Source organism: Panthera pardus, unplaced genomic scaffold (genome assembly GCF_024362965.1).
Source record: "Panthera pardus isolate Hobbes unplaced genomic scaffold, ASM2436296v1 HiC_scaffold_12, whole genome shotgun sequence".
Taxonomy (NCBI): domain Eukaryota; kingdom Metazoa; phylum Chordata; class Mammalia; order Carnivora; family Felidae; genus Panthera; species Panthera pardus.
This window is the reverse complement of record NW_026526677.1, coordinates 15,790,772-15,813,405: the sequence shown is the minus strand read 5'-3', so window position 1 is coordinate 15,813,405 and position 22,634 is coordinate 15,790,772. Positions and strand designations below refer to the sequence as shown.

Sequence of the window (22,634 nt, the reverse complement as noted above, 5' to 3'; positions counted from 1 at the left end):
GGATCAACCAGCGTTGATCCTTATATACATATTTTTAAGTGTTAATTATTGAGAGAGAGCGCATGAGCCAGGGAGGGGCAGAGAGAGAAGGGGACAGAGGATCCTAAGCAGGCTCTGCGCTGACAGCAGTGAAATAGCGAGTCTGATGTGGGGCTTAAACTCTCGAACCACAAGATCATGCCCTGAGCGGCAGTGTGATGCTCAACTGACTGAACCACCCAGGCGCCCCAGGTTGATCTTTCTATTAAACATTAGCACATCTTAATTTAATTCTTCTGTGAGTATTCTCTTCCCAAGGCCCACTTTGGGGTTCACTAGAGCAGTGATTCTTAAGTCCTTTTTTTTTTTTTTTTTTTGCATTTTTTGGAGCAGTGATTCTTCATGTGTTTTGAATCAGTAAGTTTCTTCTGATGAAAGCTATGGAGCTTCTCCACAGAAAAAATACAAGCAACATTTTGCACACAATTTCAGGGGATTTATCAATCCCTCAAATCTATCTAGTCTCAGATTAAAAATCCTCAGAATTCAGAGGGCCTGGCTGGCTTAGTTGGTGGAGCATGCAACTCTTAATCTCAGGGTTATGAGTTCGAGCCCCACATTGGGTGTGGAGATCATTAAGAAAAACAATAGGCGTATCTTGGGGCACCTGAGTGGCTCAGTAGTTAAGCATCTGACCTTGGCTCAGGTCATGATCTCACAGTTTGTGAGTTGGAGTCCCACACTGGCTGAGCCCCACTTCCCTCTTTCCCTCTCTCCCTCTGTCCGTCCTGGGATTCTCTCTTTCCCTGCCCCTCATTCATCTGTGCGCCACCCCCCCCCCCCCAATAAAACAAAACAAAACCCTTAAAAAAATCCTTAGAATTCAAAATAATTTTCCCATTAGTAGGATGGGGAAGGTTATGAAGAGTTACAAATCTATTTCATTTATCTTGGTGTGCCTGGCTGGCTCAGTCGGTAGAGCATGCGACTCCTGATCTTGGGGTCATGAGTTCAAGTCCCACATTGGGTGTAGAGTTCATTAAAAAAAAAAAAATCATTTTATCTCTTTAACCAGCAATGAACAAAGTAGTTAAGCCTGCCTTTACTTTCTGGTGGGGAACTCAGATAACAACAAATAGATACTCAAAATATGACAACAAGCATGGTTAAATGTTATGAGGAAAATAATAAAGGATGGCAAGGACAGAGACTGCTCACAGTGCCTCAATCTGCACGTGGGGGGGGGGTGGTACGGGTCAGCACGCAGCCCACGAGCACCACAGCTATTCTACACGGGGAGACAGAGAGGAACTCCCTGAGGTGGTGACAAATGCACAGAGATCTCAATGAAACGTGGGCTTGAGGTTTGACTATTTGGATAAAGGGGAACAGCAGGTAGAAGGGTCTTGGAGGGCAGACTGTGTGCTTGGCTTGCATGAGATAATAATAGGCCACCCTTGCAACAACTGAGTGACCAGAGCATAAAAGGCCAGAAGAGGAGGGCCAAATCATAAACTAAGGCTGAATACAACATTCAAGTTAATTCTTTGAGATATCGGCAAGACTGATATTAATAAAATTCTAGTGATGACTTTGCTAATAAAATGGTATCACAATGGGAATTTCACTGAAGTTAAAAACATTTACCAGTTTCATTAAAATACACATTTCTTTAAATTTCTCAAGGCAAATTCATTTCTCTTCTTTTGGAATTTCAGGGAATGACTTAATTTTTTTTAAACGTTTATTTATTTTTGAGACAGAGAGAGACAGAGCATGAACGGGGGAGGGTCAGAGAGAGAGAGGGAGACACAGAATCTGAAACAGGCTCCAGGCTCTGAGCTGTCAGCACAGAGCCCGATGCGGGGCTCGAACTCACGAACCGCGAGATCATGACCTGAGCCGAAGTCAGATGCTTAACCGACTGAGCCACCCAGGCGCCCCGGGAATGACTTAATTTTCACATTATTTTTCTCCCCCAATACCAAAGCCATTATTTCAGATACATTTTTACACAGGTAAGAAAGACCAAACCGAGCCACAATGTACCTTATCATAATACTGCATCCTGGGGGTGGATACAATCTCCCCATCCTCTGAGCGAATCAAGCGATCCAGGAATTCCTCTTTGCCCACTTCAGATGCTGCCTGGCGGAAGCATTGCAGAGCCTGGAGAAGTAAAAGGATACAAAATGACTTATAATGGACTGTTTCAATTCTAAGTGCTAACAATTAGGGTGGGTGGGTGCGGGGTTCAGGTGCTAAAGGAAAGCCAAAAAAGAAAAATTAAGACTGTTGACTACGTTTACATTTTCTGCTGTTCTAAATTCTGACACGTTATCTAAAGGTTTTTTGTTTTTTTTGTTTTTTTAAATGTTTATTCATTTTTGACAGACAGAGCACAAGTTGGGAGGGGCAGAGAGAGAGGGAGACACAGAATCCAAAGTGGGCTCCAGACTCTGAGCTGTCAGCACAGAGCCTGACACGGGGCTCAAACTCACGAACTGTGAGACCATGACCTGAGCCGAAGTCAGATGCTCAACCGACCGAGTCACCCAGGCACCCCTCTGACACGTTATTTAATATTTTTCTTTATCTCACTTTTTAACTTAAATGCTATTAAAAGGTAAACTTTAATAAGAAAATTAATATAAGCATACTAATATGTTAATATTTGTAGAATTTGAGTGGTGAGTATATGATGGTTTATTATAAGTCTTTAAACTTTCCTGCATGTCTGAAAATGTACATTAATAGGATGTCAGGGAACAAATTAGATAAACTACCATAATGGGGGAAGAAAGCAGCATAACATTTTAAAAAATATGTAATAAAAACAATGTAATCGAGTAATAAATTTGATTTACAAAATTCATCCTGGGGCAAAAGGATTTTAATGTTTTCTTCTTCATGTTTTCCTATGTTCTAACTAATTTGCAAAAGTACAAGAAAGCTGAACAACCCCCACATGGCTCTTGCTGAAATTAGTTGTCTTTATCCTTATTTAGAGGATTCTGTGCCACCCCATCCCCCCTCACCTAGTTAGATGGAGACTAACTGTCCTCTTTGCACTGAAGTAGGTTCATCATTTGAATACAATTTACCTTCTGTCCTTCTCCTGTAACCAGGTAACAACGTCCCAGCATAAATCGACAGGAACCAATGTTGACTTGACACCAGGGATGGAGCAGTTGAATATAATCCTGAAAGGCATAAAAGGTGCTTTCTGATTAGAAAGTAAGTGCTATTTAATGCGATAACCACCCCCAAGCTCTTCACAGAGGGAGAAAAGATAGTGGTCAATCAACAGAAAAGTATTTCCTGAAATCATCCAGAAGTTAAAATCTAATTCTGTTAATCTATTCTTGTATTAAGTTAGACACTTTAAAAACGTGAACAAAACTCAATACCAACACATATAAACACACACATGCTTTTCCAATTCAGCAATTTCCCAACTTTATTATTTACTGGTTCAATGACTAGATTCCTGTAAAGGATTTTTTTTTAAAGTTTATTTATCGGGGCACCTGGGTGCCTCAGTTGGTTAAGCATCGGACTCTTGTTTCAACTCAGGTGATGATCTCCCATTTCTGGAGTTCGAGCCCTGATTCTCTCTCTGTCCCTCCCACGCTTGCATGCACACACTCTGTAACACTTAAAAAAAAAAAAAAAAAAAAAAAAAATTATTTATTTATTTTGAGAGCAAGTGCACGCGAGCAGCAGAGGGGCAGACAGGGAAAGAAAAGCCCAAGCAGGCTCTGCACTGCCAGCATGGAGCCCGATTCGGGGCATGAACCCAGGAACCATGAGATCATGACCTGAGCTGAAACCAAGAGTCAGACTGCCTAACTGAATGAGCTATCCAGGTGCCCATCCTGTAAAGGATTTATATGAAGACAACGTTATGTTTGTTTTACTATAAAGAGAACCTAATAGGGGGTGCCAGGGTGTCTCAGTCGGTTAAGCGTCCAACTTCAGCTCAGATCTTGATCTCACAGTTTGTGGGTTCGAGCCCCATGTTGGGCTGTGTGCTGACAGCTCAAAGCCTGAAGCCTGCTTCAAATTCTGTGTCTCCCTCTCTCTCTGCCCCTCCCCGGGGCTCTCAAAAATAAATAAACATAAATTTTTTTTTTTTTTAAGAGAGGCTAATAGGATTAAAAAACAAGCCAAGATACTCTAGAAAAAAATGTTAGGAATGACATGTCAAGAGAGAAGTACATAAAGAAAATCTCTCTATAGATTTTCTGGAGTATGTTTTGGTGAAGTCAAGTTTAAATTATTGTGGCTCTTTTTATCAGCCAATTAAAATGCAGGTAACATTTAAAATTCCAGAAATCCCATTCTTTAAAAGAACGTCTAAACCAGAAATATTTGGGGCACCTGGGTGGTTCAGGAGGTTAAGCATTCAACTTCAGCCCAGGTCATGAACTCACGGTTCATGAGTTTAGCTCCGTGTCGGGCTCTGTGCTGACAGCTAAGCCTGGAGCCTGTTTTGGATTCTGTGTCTCCCTCTCCCTCTCTCTGTTCCTCCCTCACTTGCACTCTGTCTCTATCTCTCTCAAAAATAAAGACTAAAACAAAAACCAAAACAAAACCAGAAGTATTCAACAGTACTCACCTGCAACTGTACATACTGACAATTGGCCATCAAACATTCCATAAAGAGACAACCAGGATTGCTAGGCCATCTAGTCACTGGATAAGGAGATTTTTTTTTTTTTTTGGCAAAACTTTAAATCATATACATATTGGGCATCAAACTCCATGTAATGACTTAATTTTTAAAAAAGAAGGTAAAGAGAAGGGGTTAGAGCACATGTTCTTTCCACATAACTATATAACCTTAATATAAGACAAATATAGTTTAAAGGCTATACACTAAAAGCCTAATTACCTAACTCAGACCTCAGTTAACTAGGGGCTAAAGCACGTATTTCATCCCTGGACGATCACTTCTAACTCTGGCATATTGCACATACTCTTGATGCCCGTGGGACACCCAGCATCTAGCATATAGTACCTGACGTACAGAGCCATTCAATAAACACCTGTTACACGTATAATGTTGTAAAAGAGATCTAAGTATTACATATTTGTGTACCAATAAAATCTAGCTAACTCCTGAGGAAAATAAAAACTAGGACATCTGATAGTAAATATTATCATTTCTTGTTGGGGGAATAGCACTCAACCTCATTAAAAAACTTCATTATACAGGGAGAATAGAAGAGCCTTCGACTATTTAGACAGAAAAAGCCTTCTAACTGGCTTTTAAATAAAAGGATACAGAAGCTGCAATAAATAATTGGTAACTGCAGTAATCATCTCAGGCCAATTCAACCCAGTTTGGCTCAGAGGTGCCTTTGGTTGAGAGAAGAGATGGGCTATGATGTGTTTTCTTGCAACTTCTTGGAAGAATAATTCCACAATTGTCTGAGGGCTAGATACTTAAAAAGAAAAAAATTATGACAATCACCAATTTATGACAGTAATATCAATTTTCAATTAAGATAGTCTACCAATTCATGTTATATCTGTAATAAAGAACATTTATTATTTCAAAACATGAAATGCGCCATGGGTGTCATTAATGGCAATATAAATAAAAGCAGTTTGTAAAGTGTGCAGTACTATACAAATGCAAAAAAAAGTCACTTAAATCAACATTGCACTCGTTTCTTTTTTTCACTGACCTCACTACAGCTAAGCATCTTCCTTAGGAAGTGTTTACATTAAATATGGTCTCAAGATTCCACGTTTTTGTTTTTTTTTTTAAAGTTTATTTATTTATAATCTCTACACCCAACATGGGGCTCAAACTCACAATCCTGAGATCAAGAGTCACATGCTCTCCTGACTAAGCCAGCCAGGTGCCCCAAGATTCCAAGTCTTTTACCAAAATAATATAAAACAAATTCTCCAGAATGGTTCTTAAGCATGAGAGATGACGCCCCTTGAATTTTTATTAAGACAAGATTACGAAAGCTCCCATGAACTTAGTAAATTTAAAAAATAATTTTGTTGAATTAATCACTGGAGCATTAATAAACAATGGAAAAGCAGCAATACACACGTACATATTTTCATATACGCAACACCCTTAATTTATGCCTGATTTGGGCTTCACGGGGTTTCATGGACTCCCTGTCACAGCCAGAGGGCTCTGGCCACAGCTAGCTTATTAACCTCCCCAAATGAAAGCAGAGCTTACCTAATCTTTCTGCAGCAAAGGTGGCAAAGGACTTTAATGAATATGCAATAAAAGCCCAATTTAAAATCAAACGCATGCACAGACTAGTCCTTACCAAACTTATTTCCCGTTACAGCACCAGAGTCTGTTAGTTCCAGTACTGACAAGTGTTGGAGGTTGGACTCCCTATGAGAACAGACAAAGAGACAGTAGTTGTACAAAAACATTGCTTCAACAAGCTCTCCTACCAGGAACACTGTCAATTTGATTAGTAAGTTGCACATAAAAGTTCTACTGAAAGAACACTGCCAAACAGGATGGTTTATCTTATATTGAAAATGTAAATCTAGTAAGTAATAGATTTCCCTTTTTATTTTGGTTATTAAGGAAGCTCAGCCTACCTTTAATAACTGGTATGTTTTTGTGTGTGGTCCGACTTTCCCTGTGACCTCATCTAACTATTTCGCCCTCAGTAGGATTTATCTTTACGTTAAACACACACACACACGTAATAACTGTACACCCCAAACTAATGTAACATTGTGTCAACTATACTTCAATTTTAAATAAGCATTAAAAAAGTGGGTGTTTGTGAAAAGTCACCTATCTCGACAGTTTTTAAGACAAATTTTAGAAATGACATATATTTTCCACTTCCACTTCAGAATAAACATTTTTTCTTTTCAAAATGCCATACGTATAATAAATACATACTTGGTATTTTGATTCTTATAAGTTGTCTTCAACCTTTAGAAAATGAAGCATCTAAAGCTCTCTGAATTTTAAAGGCAAATCATGTTACTGCATTATGTTTACAGCTTTTTGAAAATGATGAAAAAACTAATCAAACTTGCAATTTATTTTAAAAATAATTAGAATAATGGAACTCACAGTGTGTCAACTGGAACATCAGTTGCTAAGCACTGACTTCCCCACTTAATGAGATAATAACATAAGAGGAGAGGAGAGGTTCGGTGTAGTAGGTCTTGCTGGGCTTGAAAGAGCTGATCAGCTCCCAAGATCGCCTATACATGATGGGTGGGTGGGTGAGATGGGACACAGTGATTAGTGATGATAACTCTTAAGGGTCAGGTGGAGGTAAAATAAATAACAAAACACAGTTACAAAGGGCATACAAAAAAAAGCAACATATGTACATAAATAAAGGCAACACACTCATTAAATTTTAGCGTAGCAAAAATAGCTACCCAAATATTTAATAGTGCAAAAATGCTGATAGTGAAAGAGAAAACAACAAAAGTGTAACTTTCATTGAATGTGTGGGTTCAGAATTCAAGAACAGGAACAGGGATATCTAGCCTTTCTTTATGCTACTAGCCTTGGGTAAAGACAGTTATGAACATTAGAGGAAAATTTTGGCAAAACCACCCAAAGCCTTAAAAATGTGCATAGCCTGGGGTGCCTGGGTGACTCGGTCAGTGGTTAAAAGACTACGACTCTTGATTTTGGCTTAGGTCATGATCTCACGGTTTGTGAGATTGAGCTCCGCATCAGGCTCTGCACGGATGTGCAGTGTGGAGCCTGCTTGGGATTCTCTCTCTCCCTTTCTCTATGCCCCTCTGCTCCCTTTCTCTCGTGCTCTCTCTTAATATAAATAAATTTAAAAAAAAGGAAGGGGCATAGTGTGTGACCAATCAATTCTAGTTCTGAGAATTTATCTTAGAGATATAGTCAGAGGTGTACAAAAGTATTTAGGTAGGAGGGAAAAACTGGCAACAACCTGGCAGGCCACAGATGGGAATGGCTGAATAAATTAAAACTGTGTAGGGAACTTTAAAAAATAATTTTGTAGAAGAATACTTAATGACATGTGAAAATGCAGATGAGGTGTGTAAAGTAGAAAACAATTAGATTCCAAAAATACCATGTAGCATATTCTAATTCTAGAAATAATGGGGGCGCCTGGGTGGCTCAGTCCGTTAAGCGGCCGACTTCACCTCAGGTCATGATCTCACGGTCCGTGAGTTCGAGCCCCGCATCGGGCTCTGTGCTGACAGCTCAGAGCCTGGAGCCTGTTTTGGATTCTGTGTCTCCCTCTCTCTGACCCTCCCCTGTTCACGCTCTGTCTCTCTCTGTCTCAAAAATAAATAAATGTTAAAAAAAAAAAAATTTTAAAAAAAGAAATAATGGAAACAAAACATTTGCATAGGAGAAAAAAGGATATACACTAAAATGTAAGTAAACAGCGGTTATCGGCTGCGTCAATTACAGATGAATTTTAATTTCTTTTTGTTTACAGAGAGGCTTACATATAAAGGTTCTATAAAGAACATCCATTACTTCTGTATTTAGAAAAAAACAATGGTTATAATTAAACAAACAAAAAACCCCACTAAAAACCCTGAAGAAATGGAAGATTCTACAAAGATTGAGAAGAACTTAATAATGGCTGCCTTAAGTAATGGCCTCTCAGGAAAGGTTCCTGTTTCTCTTTGGAGAAACAAATCATCTTCCTAAATGTTTTTCCTTATTTTTACCTGAAATTCTACCATTATCAATATATTTGGGCTAATAAATTCTGACTTAAAAAGTACAAACAGGGGCACCGGGGTGGCTCAGTTGATTAAGTGTCCAGCTCTTGGTTTTGGCTCAGGTCATGATCTCAGTTTGAGACTGAGCTCTGAGTTGGGCTCCATGCTGACAGCGCGGAGCCTGCTTGGGATTCTCTCTCTCCCCCTCTCTCTGCCCCTCCCTCACTCGTGCTCTCTCTCAAAATAAATAAAACAACATTAAAAAAAAAAAAAAAGTATGACTAGTTCTGAGAGCCCCAAACGCCTTTCAGTTATTTATATATTAACATGAGATAACTAGACTGCTTCCTCAGGTCAAGGTTCGTGTGAGATGACCACCTGAGAGACAAGTGGGACTTTTGCATGAGGGTGGAAAGGCAATCTCCAAACATGGAACTTTCAGTAGGGTGAGAGACAAGGACTATCGGACAAGAGTCTGGTGGCCTAAGAAGACTAGGATGGAAAAGGAAGCACAGAATAGAGTTGGGAGGATCCCAAAGACACTGCCATCTCAAAAATGTGCTTAGGCTAAATTTTGTACTGCAGAAAGAGAATTCTTTTTCTTCTTTTTCCTCTTTTCTCCACACTAAATGGTACCTGGCTACCACATGCAGAGTAGTTAGTAACAATATTAAATTTGGGGAAAGCCATCTGGGGAAATTTCCCCACTGCTATATATACAAAGGTTAATTATAAAATAATCTGCTTTATGTACTTAAAAAAATTTTTTTTAACGTTTATTTATTTTTGAGACAGAGAGAGACAGAGCATGAGCAGGGGAGGGTCAGAGAGAGAGGGAGACACAGAATCCGAAGCAGGCTCCAGGCTCTGAGCTGTCAGCACAGAGCCTGACGCGAGGCTCGAACCCATGAACCACGAGATCACGACCTGAGCCGAAGTCAGACGCTTAACCGACTGAGCCACCCAGGTGCCCCTTTATGTACTTTTTTAAAAAAAGTCTGTTTGTTTATGTATGTATGTATGTATTTACTTATTTATTTAAAGGTAATCTCTATACCCCAAATGGGATGGACTCGAACTGATGGCCCCGAGGTCAAGAGTCACAGGCTCTTCTGACTGAACCATCCTGGCGCCCCACTTCATATACGTTCTTAATTTGTAATTTTAGATTATACTGTTTACTCATTCTTAATTCAACGAATATTTATAGAGCACCTACTACAGGTCAAACATAGGTGACAGAGCAGTGGACAAAGACAAAAGTCTGCGCTCATAGGGCTGACATTCTGCTCTGTGTGAGTAGATTTTACAAGTTTTCCTTCAAGCCATACTTACCGCATCGCCCAGCCTCAATAATAGGTGCTGTAAGATCAAAAGGTCTCGGCAGATGAGGAAGCGAGTGCTGGCAATTTTGCACACACCTCTGCACACAATATATCCTGCTGTGCTGCCACCATATAGCTGGGAAAGATTCATCCGAATATTCAAAGGCTGAGCTATGATTAAGAGGAAAAAAAAAGGAAAAGTTAGAAGAAGTTAAATTGCTTTCTCTAAATCAGAGACATGTTTGCTTTTTGTCATTTACCTGGATTGAACCCCTTTTCCATTTCTACTTCTGTCTCGTAATCCATCTCCCGTAGAAGTAGCCCAATGGCATGGACTGGGTTCTTGATCTCTTGTAGCTTACTGCAAATATCCTCCATCACATTTTCTCTAGAAGGACAATTAGAAAACCATTACTACTGAGAATATGTAACGCAGACTGTTTATGTTCCATAAACTAAATGCTCTACGAAACGGGAAGACCAGCTACACAATAAAGAAATGGAGATAATCACTCTGGCATATAAGATACCTTTACTTCATACAGAGAATTTTTCCTCATTTTTTCAGAAATGACAGAAAATGAATGTGAGAAAATACTTTTCTGTTTTAGAATTCATAGCTTAGTTAGTAGTTTAACTGACCATAACTTATGAGTTAGCTTCCAGATCTGAATTCATATGTTAGATTTTGCTTAAAAGGGGAAACACCTATTTAGAACCATGACAGGTCACTTTATCCATAAGCCACTATTGTCCGTACTTGAATGTACATTAAAAACCTGACACTGGCACTAAAAATTGCTGAATTTTCATTAGGAAATGCACTTTACCCTAAATTCTCCTTACACATCAATAGTGATCAAATCTTCCAGAATCTGTTCTGCAGCCTTTTCTGGAGACTGTAGGTTGTAACAACTCATTTCCATCATTACTGACATGTCCATAGTTACTGACTCTCCAATCAGCCGAAGGCATTTTATAAGACACATGACGTCCCGAGCAACTTCCACATCTGTAAGAGAAAGTTAATATTCATGACTCAAGCCAATGAAGAGCTACTGATTAACATTATACTAAAATAAAATATTAATAATTAAATGCCAAGAATCTATCTGAAGTCTTAGAGATGCTTAGGTCTCTTCAGTTTTCCTTATAGCATCTATATTGTGGTAAACTGACCAGGAGAGGTCATAGTGGCAATCAATGTTTTTTTGCATCCAGTCGAAACAAAGCACAGGGTTCATGTAGGAAGGGGCTAAATATGGACACAGTAATTATTATTACCATCAGATATGGCGGCCTCATCCTCAGCCAAAAGGTCGTCATCAGGATGGAGATACAAATGATCCACTAAGGAGGAAGGCACAAGGAAAGACAGGTACCCCTGGAAATATAAATCTTCCAGTTATACTTTTTTTCAATTAATGTTTATAGGTGTAAAAAAAATTGAGACCAGATTCTTATCAGCAGAAAATACCAGACAAATCCAGGCTGAGGGACACTTTATAAAACAGGTATGGTCTTCAAAAAATATCAAGGTCATGAAAGACTAAGAAAGGTTGACAAAAGCCCTAGATTAAGCTAAATGAACATGACAACCAAATATATCCAAGATCTTGGATCAGACCCTAATCGAGAGGAAAAATTATGGGCACAATTGGTAGAATCAGAATGTAACTGTATGATACAATATCAGTATCGAGTCATCTGATCTTTAAATTGTGCTGTGGTTATGTAAGGATACTCTGTTCTTAAGATACGTGGTAAAATATTTAAGGACAAAGGGGCATAATGTCTACAACTAACTCCCAAGTGGCCCAGGAAGAAAAAAACGTATAGAAGGAAGGAAAGCAAATGGCAGTTAACAAACGATGAATCTGGAAGAAGGGTATACAAAAGTTCTTTGTGCTATTCCTGTAGCTCTTTAAATGTGAAATCAATATATAATAAGATAAAATAAAATGCAAGAAAATTATAAATAACGCAGGAGACTATCTAAATAGAAATGAACTAGAATTCTACGAAAAAAAATACAAAGTCCTAAAAAGCTAACTACAACATACAACAGACTGATACTCTGAAAGATCCACTGCATCGTCTAAAGGATTAGACGATTAAGGATTAGCTTTAGCTCCCTTACTTTTTTCAGTAGGCACACCATGTTTGTGTGTGGATTCAAATGCAGGGCAAGAGGATGAGAGAGGGCTTCTTGGTACTGAAGACAACAGGCATAGAACTTGCACCAGAATTCCTGTTGTAAATTTCGAAATTCCTCCTGGGAAAATTCATACTCTGTTACACTTCCTTGGAGCTGGCAAAGAAGAAGACAAAAAAGAAACTGTTAATACCATTTGGGATCTTTCTCCTCCAAAACCTAACTGCCTAATATCATTTTACTAAATTATAACCAAATGAATATCCCTTAGGCCTTACATGCCATAGATTATATATATATATATATACATTCTCTAATTAAAAGGTTTAAATATTTATACTTCCTACTAACAAGGTGCAGTGAAGTATTTGAACCATTCCCCAGTACCAATCTACCCTATATCAAGAAATTATCATTTGTTCTCTACCCAAACCTCACCTCACTTTCTTTTTTTTTTTTTTTAAATTTTTTTTTTTTTAATGTTTATTTATTTTTGAGACAGAGAGAGACAGAGCATGAGCAGGGGAGGGGCAGAGAGAGAGGGAGACACAGAATCCGAAGCAGGCTCCAGGCTCTGAGCTGTCAGCACAGAGCCCGATGCGGGGCTCGAACCCACGAACTGTGAGATCATGACCGGAGCCGAAGTCGGACGCTTAACCGACTGAGCCACCCAGGTGCCCCCCTCACCTCACTTTCAACAGCTAAAGTGACTTCTTTCTTCAGTTCACTCCAGGAAAGATCTAAATTCCTCTCAGTTCCTCGACAGAAAATCTAAAATTAAGAGAGACATTTTAGAGACATTTCATCCAAAACTGAATGAAAAAAACTTCAGTTTAGAAGGCATGGAGGCAATGCGTAACTATACAATAGAAACTGAACATGCCTAAAATACCCATCTACTTCTAATGCTGTGCAAATAATTTCTGTAAGTAAAATCATAGCAAGTTTAAAATCATTTCTTTTTAAAAAATTATTTGAAGAATATTTATTTATTTTTGAGAGACAGAGAGAGATAGAGCATGAGGGGATAGGGGCAGAGAGAGAGAGAGAGAGACAAAGAGTCCAAAGTAGGCTCCAGGCTCTGAGGTGTCAGCACAGAGCCCAATGTGGGGCTCGAACCCACGAACTGTGAGATCATGACCTGAGCTGAAGTCAGATGCTTAACCAACTGAGCCACCCAGGCACCTCTGAAATCATTTCTATAGACCAGAACGAACTATAGATATCCATGAATCTGACAGAATTATAACAGGATACATTTGGATTACTAAAAAAAGCAAAAAGCCCTGGAAAGGCCATTGCTTAGCTGGAGGGAAGTTATAAAATGATGTTAAACACATACTCCGAGACTGGTATAAAAGCAAGCCAGAGTAGTCATGTGGCTGGCCACTCTACTACGAATGACTCTCCTAAAGGAAAGCATTTGATAAATGTCTTTAGTGATTGTTTAATATCTCCGTGTGCAAGAGATATCATAAGAAATACACATTTAATTGCTGTTAACAAGGAAGAAGGCTGATGAGAGGAAAAGAAAAAACACCTTGGGGGCACCTGGATGGCTCAGTCAGTTAAGCGTTTGACTGTTGACTTCGGCTCAAGTTATGATTTCATGGTTTGTGAGTTCCAGCCCTATGTGGGACTGTGTGCTGACAGCATGGAGCCTGCTTGGGATTCTCTCTCTGCCCCTCCTCTGCTGGAGTGCTCTCTCTCTAAATAAACTTTATTATTATTTTTAAATGTTTATTCATTTTTGTGTGTGTGAGAGAGAGAGAGAGAGAGCGCGTGCACATGCAGGGGAGAGGTAAAGAGAGAGGGAAAGAGCAGATCCGAAGCAGGCTCTGTGCAGAGAGCGGTGAGCCCAAAGTGGAGCTAGAACTCACGAACTATAAGATCACGACCTGAGCCGAAGTCGACACTTGACCGACTGAGCCACCCTGGCGCCCCAATAAACTGATAAACTTAAACAAACAAACGAACCATCTCGGAGAGAGTGATCATGTCACACTGAAGTTCTATCAGAGAGAAAACAGAAAACATGTAATAGCCAGATATTTAAGAATGTATGTAACAGAAAGGTCAAGGGTCTATAAACGGTATCACCTGAGAGAAAGTTAAGGCACTGCGTGTACTTGGAGAAAGACAATGCGGAAAGATTCTTGAAATATTTGAAAAGTTGCTTTCTAGAAGAGAGACATGTTCTATGAAGTTCCAAAAGAAAGAATTCACCAAAAGGATGGGGACTAAATTTGATCCAAATGGGAAGAACCTTTAAATTATACAGCTCAGGAGCAAGAACTCCACAAGAGCCAGTGAGAAACTTGTCACTGGAGGCAGAGACAATTAGAAGCTGAAAAGCTGTGTGTTAAAAGCCTCAGAAGGTGTTTTTTTGTGTGGAGGGTCAGGTTAGGAGATTCTAAGGGGTCTTGCAAGTCTATGAGTGATTATCATATTTAATTAATTTATTTTTAAATGTTTCCTTAAATGTTTATTTTTGAGACAGAGAGAGCACATGAGCTGGGGAGGGGCAGAGAGAGAGAGAGAGGCAGAGAGAGAGACAGAGAGAGAGAGGGAGGGAGGGAGGGAGGGAGGGAGAGAGAGGGACACAGAGGATCTGAAGTGGGCTCTGCGCTGACAGTGGAGAGCCCGAGGTGGGGACCAAATTCATGAACCCAAATTCATGGCCTAAGCCAAAGTCAGGTGCTTAACTGACTGAGCCACTTAGGAACCCCTATTTATTTTTGAGAGAGAGAGAAAGAATGCACATGTGTGGGCACCAAGGGACAGAGAGGGAGGGAAAGAATCCCAAGCAAGTTCCTTGCTGTCAGCACATAGCCCGACTCGGGGCTCGATCCCATGAACCACGAGATCATGACTTGAGCCAAAACCAAGAATTGGACACTTAACCTACTGAGCCACCCAGGCACCCCAAGATTTTGTTTTTAAGTAATTTCCACACCCAATATGGGGCTCGAACTCACAATCCTGAGATAAAGAGTTGCATGCTCTAGTGACTGAGTCATTCAGGTGCCCCACTATTCTATTTCAAATCCACGAACTAATTGGCAATTTAAGGAAGCCTAAGTGACTTTTTTTTTTAATTAAAAAAAATTCTTTTAATGTTATTATTTTGAGAGAGACAGAGAGAGACAGACAGACACATGGAGTGTGAGCAGGGGAGGGGCAGAGAGAGAGAGGGGGAGACACAGAATCCAAAGCAGGCTCTAGGCTCTGAGCTGTCAGCACAGAGCCTGACGTGGGGCTCTAACTCCCAGACCGCGAGATCATGACCTGAGCCAAAGTCAGATGCTGAACCAACTGAGCCACCCAGGCGCCCCTTTAATTTTGTTTTTGAAGTTTATTTATTTTGAGAGAGAGAGAGAGAGGGTGTGCAAGCAGGGGAGGGGTGGGGGGGGGGGAGAAAATCCAAAGCATTGTTAGCTTGGAGCCCAATGCAGGGCTCAAACTCACAATCTGTGAGATCATGACCTGAGCCGAAAATGAAGAGTCAGATGTTTAACTGACTGAGCCACCCAGGTGCCCCTCTAAGTGACTTTAAGGTAAAGAATCTTTTTATAAAGCATTAAGTATCTCTTAAGCCATGTGACTTTGAAGATTCAATTTTCAGATTTTTCTTGAATCTGAACATGTCAGACCTCCATTGTATTAACAAAAAGGTAAATGTAGAGTACTATCAAAACTAACGAAGAAAACATTTTCAATTTCTTTCAAGTACAGAGATTATATGCAGTATAGTACAGTATCTTTTTACAATAGTGTAAGCACACATTTCTCTTTCAACTACTAGTATGCTTCAGTAGTCATTGGGAAAGTACCCACAATTCTACCTTCCTGTTGGGAGTCTTATTTAGTGGAAAAAACACACAAAAAAATTACACTGACATTTATAAACACACGCATATGTAACTGCAAAAATGTTTGTTTTGTGCATATAAAACAAAAGTTAATAGTAATTATTAATTATACAATGACTATACAAGAGACAGTCTTAAATAAACATTAAATCTTTTCCTGCTGACCTGTAAAGCTTTACATAAAGCTGCATTTATGAATCGTCCTGGTGTAAATAGAGTCTGCAAATACATCTCCTGTTAGAACAGTAAAACAAAAATTAGTATCATCCTAAATAGGTAAAATTTGGAAAAATTTGAAGGAAGAATTAATCACATTAGCGCCAACACTTGAGTTTCCATTATAAAAACATGGCCCTTCTGTATCTCAGCAATACCAAGTACTAGAGCAGTTCTATATTTTCACATTAAGGAAGAGACTACAGTGTGTTTGAGCCAACTAGGCATACTATAAGGAAATCAGCGTATTCCTCATGGAGTACTTTACTGGGTTCCACTGGAAAACATAGCTTGTGAAATGCCAGCCTTATATGGAAAGGCGAACACAGGTTTATTGGTGATACACACTGGTAAGAGAAGAATTAAGCTAAACTGGTTTCTCCACCATCCATAAAGTACTCATCTTATGTCTCACATATAAAAGGAACCAATAGGCATTACATGTAAAAACAAACAAAAAATGCAATAAACTGTCACTACTTGGAAGATTAAGTAGAGAAGAAAAACGGAAAGTCTTAAGTTGCCCAAATATTTTGCCCAAATTTCACAATTCAGATTTGCCAGGAAGTAGCAAATCGGACTAATCTTCACTCAAGTTTCCTTCCTTCTCCTGGGGTTCTGGGGGGTGACCCAGGGCCCATAATCTTCTACCTCATTTAACATAAAGGCATCAACTGATGCCTTTTTCTCTTCTTCTTAACCTGAGGATATCTCTGAAAAATAGGGAGACTGGCCTGTTTTGCTCTCTACTGAATTATCATCTTTTTAAAAAGAGATTTCATGCCCATTGTGGAGCCCAATGCAGGGCTTGAACTCACAACCCTGAGATCAAGACCAAGGCTGAGATCAAGTGTTGGGACTCTCAACCCACTGAGCCACGCAGGCACCCCAATTGCATTTTAAAGTTATTTTCCTCATAGCATATACTGTTACTAGAATTTATTTGATTTCTAGCTTATATGCATGTACCAACATGGTTATAAACACTAGTGGACACCTAGTGTTTATGCCTACCCAGGATCCATTACCCTTCTTTTACTAACAAATCCCTACCTTCCTCTGGGGGAACCATTCCTCCTCTACCCATATTCCCCATACTCAACTGACTTCACCACCTCCACAAGAACAAGGTGCACATTGGACATGTTTCTCATGCTAAGGCAGATTATTCTATTCTTTCTGATCAGAGTGACTGTGTCAGAAATCAGCACACTGCTCAAGCCAGGCCAATGAGAGTCTACTTCAGGACCAGGGACAGTGGTTCTCCCTCTTCTCTGGGGTCCATAGAATGCGTAGTTCACACAATGCATAGGCTCAGGGAGCCTGCCTGAGAATAAACCCAACAAGAAGGAAAACAAAATACAAAGGAGAAATCAAGCCCTGAAGGCATTGTGGCACTGTTCCCGCCTTGGGTGAAGCCAGGTAACTCTCCATTTCTCAGCTGCACAAATATTCTCCTTTTAAGCTTAAGTCAGTTTGAGGTGGGTTTCTTTCACATGCAGCTGAAAGGATTCGGACTAATACACCTGGTTCTTCTCAAACTAATGATCAGGGTAAATCATCCTCTTACATAAGACTTTAATGTTGCTTACTCTGGGGTCTTGATCATCTCTGATAATGATCTCTTCCTCTGGCAGAGAGTGCATAAAAACTGAATTCCATTGACCTGCAACATTACTATAGGGAAACAAAAAAGGCCATCAGTCTACATAAAAATGATGACTAAAAGCTGATGCTGTTGATCTACTGAAGATTTCAAAATAAATAAGTAAAATTTATTGTCAACAGTCTGGCTTTATAGAAGTGCTCTTACCAGTTTTTTTTTTTTTTAATGTTATTTTCATGTTTATTTTTGAGACAGAGAGAGACAGAGAGAGAGAGACAGAGAGAGCACGAGCGGGGGAGGAGCAGAGAGAGAGGGAGACACAGAATCTGAAACAGGCTCCAGGCTCTGAGCGGTCAGCACAGAGCCCGACATGGGGCTCGAACTCACAAACCGTGAGATCATGACCTGAGCCGAAGCTGGACGCTCAACCGACTGAGCCACCCAGGGGCCCCTTAATTTTTTTTTTTTTAATGTTTATTTTTGAGAGAATGTTATTTTAAAGTAATCTTTACACCTAACATGGGACTTGAACCTACAACCCCAAGATCAAGAGTCCCACGCTCCACTATGCCGGCCAAGTGTGCCCTTGCTCTTACCAGTTTTAACAGGCATCTTCCTGAAATGAACACTCTAACCACAAATCTACAAACAATAGCTAACTTTTATTTTGCATTTACTATTATTAGATATTATGCTAGGCACAGTTAAGGATATTATTCTTATAAGCCTTATGGTAATTCTGAAGGACGTATCACCCACATTTTGTAGATGGGAAAAGTAAGGCTTTGTCACAGCTAAATTTCACAAGTGGACTCAAACTCTTATCTGATACCAGATTCTTTGCTTATCACCACTTTGTTTGAATGCCATCTATAAGGAGTACGCTCATATTATCTGAGATGTGGCTCAACCATCTGGGGCAACTATCCCTATAGTTCTAGTCTAGAGTATAGGACTGATTATGAGGGATCCCTAAAGTTCAATTAGTTTAGTTCCAAAGACATTAAGCTATATTCCAGGGAATCCTGCACAGGGTGTTTTAGGAGTATGTAAGTGTCTGATTAAGAAATTTTTTTCAAATGTATTTTGTAGCTATTAAAACATTTAAAACTATTATGCACATTAAAATATTAGAGACCAAATATATCTATTATTAGAGATAACCAACAATAACATTAAATTGTGTTATAATTTTATTCTCACAAAATACTAGTTTTATATATTGGAGTTCATTATCTTTTGAAAAAAAGGGTTTCCTGTTTAAAACAAAAAAGTTTGAGGAGCACTATACTTGTGCAATCAATTTCTCTTATGATGAGAAAATTGAGAACCCAAAGGGGCTGCAGTATCTTTTGGAAGTTGTGGGTACTGGAAATAGTCTGCTCAGAAGCAGAGTAAACTCCCAAATTAGAAGTATTTTAGATAGGTGCTATTGCTCCCAAGAAATATGGCATTTTATCTCATTCCAACCCTAAGAATCCTTCATTTTGTTCTAAAACCAAAAGGTAAGAAACATCACAAAATGTAAAAGGAGGAATTTTGGAAAATAGTTAACAGTAGGCAAACCCAGGACTGAATCCTTTAAATGCAAACACTTGACTTCGGTTCTACATAACAAGCTCTCTTGCTTTCTTAGAATGGAACCCCTAGGGGTGAGGCTAGACGACAGAGGAAGTGATCCATACTGCTCAAAGGTGATGTATCTCACAACAGTTTGGTTCTCAGCATCATGCCACAGGGCCCAGATATCCGTTGAGGTTAAGGCAAAGTCAATCAGTGTCTCCTAGGAGGAAATGTGGGGGAAAGGGGTTAAAATATGAAAGAGGAATAGCTTACAGCAACTTAAATTTGTATTAATAGGAGGTCAAAAGCATAAAAATAGAAGATAGTACCACACGAACTTGGTAAAACTCAAATGAAATTTGGTCTGCATCTATCAGTAAATATTTCATTTTAAGATTTCCATCCCTTTACAACATAGTTAAGTCAGCCAATTCTTTCTTATACTTGAGTGATATGCAAAGGATGATCCAACCTACCTGAGAAGTGAAAACGGACGAAATGTGATCTAGACTATAGCGGTTATTCTCAGTGCTCACCAGTTGGAAAATGCAGAACTGTTAAAACACAAATTAATAATTCATAACTTGAAAAAAATCAACATGCTACTTTTCTAACAAGTTATGAGCATTCAGAAACCAATTATTTTTTTAATTAAAATTTTTTTTTTACATTTATTTATTTTTGAGAGACAGAGAGAAAGCAGAAGTGGGGGAGTGGCAGAAAGAGAGGGAGACACAGAATCTGAAGCAGGCTCCAGGCTCTGAGCCATCAGCAAAGAGCCCGATGCAGGGCTCGAACTTGCGAACCGTGAGATCATGACCTGAGCTGAAGTCGGACGCTCAACCGACTGAGCCACCCAGGCGCCCCAATTAAAAAAATGTTTTAAGTAGGCTCCATGCCCTGCATGGCAAGAGCTCCATGCAGGGCTTGAACTCATAACCTTGAGATCAAGACCTGAGCCGAGGGGTGCCTGGGTAGCTCAGCAGGTTGAGTGTCTGGCTTTGGCTCAGGTCATAGTTCATGGGTTCGAGCCCAGAGTCTGGAGCCTGCTTCAGATTTTTGTGGCTCCCTGTCTCTTTGCCCCTCCCCTGCTCGTGCTTTGTCTCTCTCTCTCTCAAAAATAAACATTAAAGGGGCGCCTGGGTGGCGCAGTCGGTTAAGCGTCCGACTTCAGCCAGGTCACGATCTCGCGGCCCGTGAGTTCGAGCCCCGCGTCAGGCTCTGGGCTGATGGCTCGGAGCCTGGAGCCTGTTTCCGATTCTGTGTCTCCCTCTCTCTCTGCCCCTCCCCCGTTCATGCTCTGTCTCTCTCTGTCCCAAAAATAAAAAAAAAAAAAAAAAAAAAAAAAACGTTGAAAAAAAAAAAAAAATAAACATTAAAAAAAAAAAAAAAAAAAAAAAGACCCGAGCCAAGATTAGGAATCAGACGTGGGATACTTAACCGAGTGAACCACCCAGGTGCCCCTAGAAACCAATTTTTATAAAGGTGTGGTAAAATACACATAACATTTGTCATCGTAAACCGCCCCCCCCCCTTTTTTTTTTACCATCTTAACCATTTTTAAGAGCACAGTTCAGTAGTATTAAATACATTCACATTATTGTGCCACCTATATCCAGATCTTTTCTCATCTTGTAAAACTGAAACTATACTCATTAAATAGCTCTACACTCCCTTCTCCCTCTAGTCCCTTCCACCCACCATTCCACTTTCTGTCTCTATGAACTTGACTGCTCTAGGCACTTTATATAAGTAGAATATTAACAGTATTTTCTTTTTGTGACTTCACCTGGCATAACATCCTCAAGGTTTATCCATGTTGTAGCATGTGTCAGAATTTCCTTCCTTGAGGCTGAATAATATCCCATTTTATGTATATACCATTTTTGTTTATTCATTCATCTGTCAAGGAACACTTGGGCTGCTTCTACCTTTTGGCTACTGTAGATAGTATGATGACTATGGGCGTACAATTTTTTTTTTTTTTTTTTGGACTGTCTACAAGAAAACACTATCTTTTAAGTAAGAAAGCGCATGCGCATGTGAGCACAAGCAGGGGAGGAACAGAGGGAGAGAGAGAGAATGATAAGCGTGGAGCACAATGTGGGGCTCAATCTCATGACCAACCACGAGATCATGACCTATGCTGAAATCAAGAGTCGGCGCTTAAACGACTAAGCCACCCAGGTGTCCCCAAATACGTCTTTGAGACCTTGCTTTGAATCCTTTGGGTATATACCCAGAAGTGGAATGGCTGGATCATAGATAGGATAATGTTACAATTAGCTTTTAAAGGAACTGCCATACTGTTTCCCACAGTGGCTGCAACATTTTACTTTCCGTCACCAGTGCACAAGGGTTCCAATTTCTCCCTATCCTTGTCAACACTGCTATTTTCTGTTTTTTTGGGGAGGATAGTAGCCATCCCACGGGTGTGAGGTGGTATCTCATTGTGGTCAGAAGCCTGTTTTAAGTTTATATTTTTACCAAAGTGCCAGAGATAATTTAAAACATATGCACAATACAAATCAACACTAGTTAACTTCTACTAAAAACAAAACTCTGTAAAATAATTCAAGTGTAGTATTTAACTCTATTGCCAAAACAAAAAATTTCAAACTCAAAAATGATACTTTATGGATATTTTAAGTAATTTTTTTGGAAAAAGAAAATTCACTATAAACTGGTAAGAGTGACAATGGTTCTCTCTTTATAACACAGAAGTTACTAAAGGGTAGTACTAAAAGAAAAATACACAGGGGCGCCTGGGTGCCTCAGTCGGTTGAGCGTCTGACTTCCGCTCAGGTCATGATCTCAGTCTGTGAGTTTGAGTCCTGCATCGGGCTCTGTGCTGACAGCTCAGAGCCTGGAGCCTGTTTCAGATTCTGTGTCTCCCTCTCTCTGTGACCTCCCCCGTTCATGCTCTGTCTCTGTCTCAAAAATAAATAAACGTTAATAAAAAAAAAATTAAAAAAAAAAAAAAGAAAAATATACAGAGAGTCCCTTCTGAGAAAAAGTTGGAGTGTATGAAATACAAAAGATATATGCAGTGTTCATATTCATCCTAGTCTAGAGCTGTATTTCACAAGTTGCAGATCTCAACCTGTTAGTGGAATATAAATCAATTTAGCAGGTCTCAACCAGCATTCAAACAACAAGAACAACAACAACAAAGTATCAAAGTTCATCAGTTCATCACTCATAGTAAAGGTAAACATGTTTCATATATTTTT

The 22,634-nt window shown here is 39.5% G+C and overlaps 1 protein-coding gene across 1 annotated transcript in view; it reads right to left on the bottom strand.

The window, feature by feature from the left end:
- Positions 1-22,634, bottom strand: part of NUP160 (nucleoporin 160) — a 52,339-nt gene that overhangs the window by 16,937 nt on the left and 12,768 nt on the right. Inside the window, exons 8-23 of the mRNA XM_053899704.1 lie at positions 19,878-19,955; positions 19,524-19,621; positions 17,825-17,909; positions 16,182-16,250; positions 12,832-12,915; positions 12,130-12,300; positions 11,274-11,373; positions 10,836-11,001; positions 10,250-10,377; positions 10,000-10,160; positions 7,064-7,197; positions 6,288-6,358; positions 5,270-5,429; positions 4,601-4,670; positions 3,084-3,182; positions 2,029-2,148 (exon numbers count right to left, since the gene is read on the bottom strand). Of these exons, the coding sequence (XP_053755679.1) occupies positions 2,029-2,148; positions 3,084-3,182; positions 4,601-4,670; positions 5,270-5,429; positions 6,288-6,358; positions 7,064-7,197; positions 10,000-10,160; positions 10,250-10,377; positions 10,836-11,001; positions 11,274-11,373; positions 12,130-12,300; positions 12,832-12,915; positions 16,182-16,250; positions 17,825-17,909; positions 19,524-19,621; positions 19,878-19,955 (1,794 nt within the window). The remainder of the gene's footprint in view (positions 1-2,028; positions 2,149-3,083; positions 3,183-4,600; positions 4,671-5,269; positions 5,430-6,287; positions 6,359-7,063; positions 7,198-9,999; positions 10,161-10,249; positions 10,378-10,835; positions 11,002-11,273; positions 11,374-12,129; positions 12,301-12,831; positions 12,916-16,181; positions 16,251-17,824; positions 17,910-19,523; positions 19,622-19,877; positions 19,956-22,634) is intronic.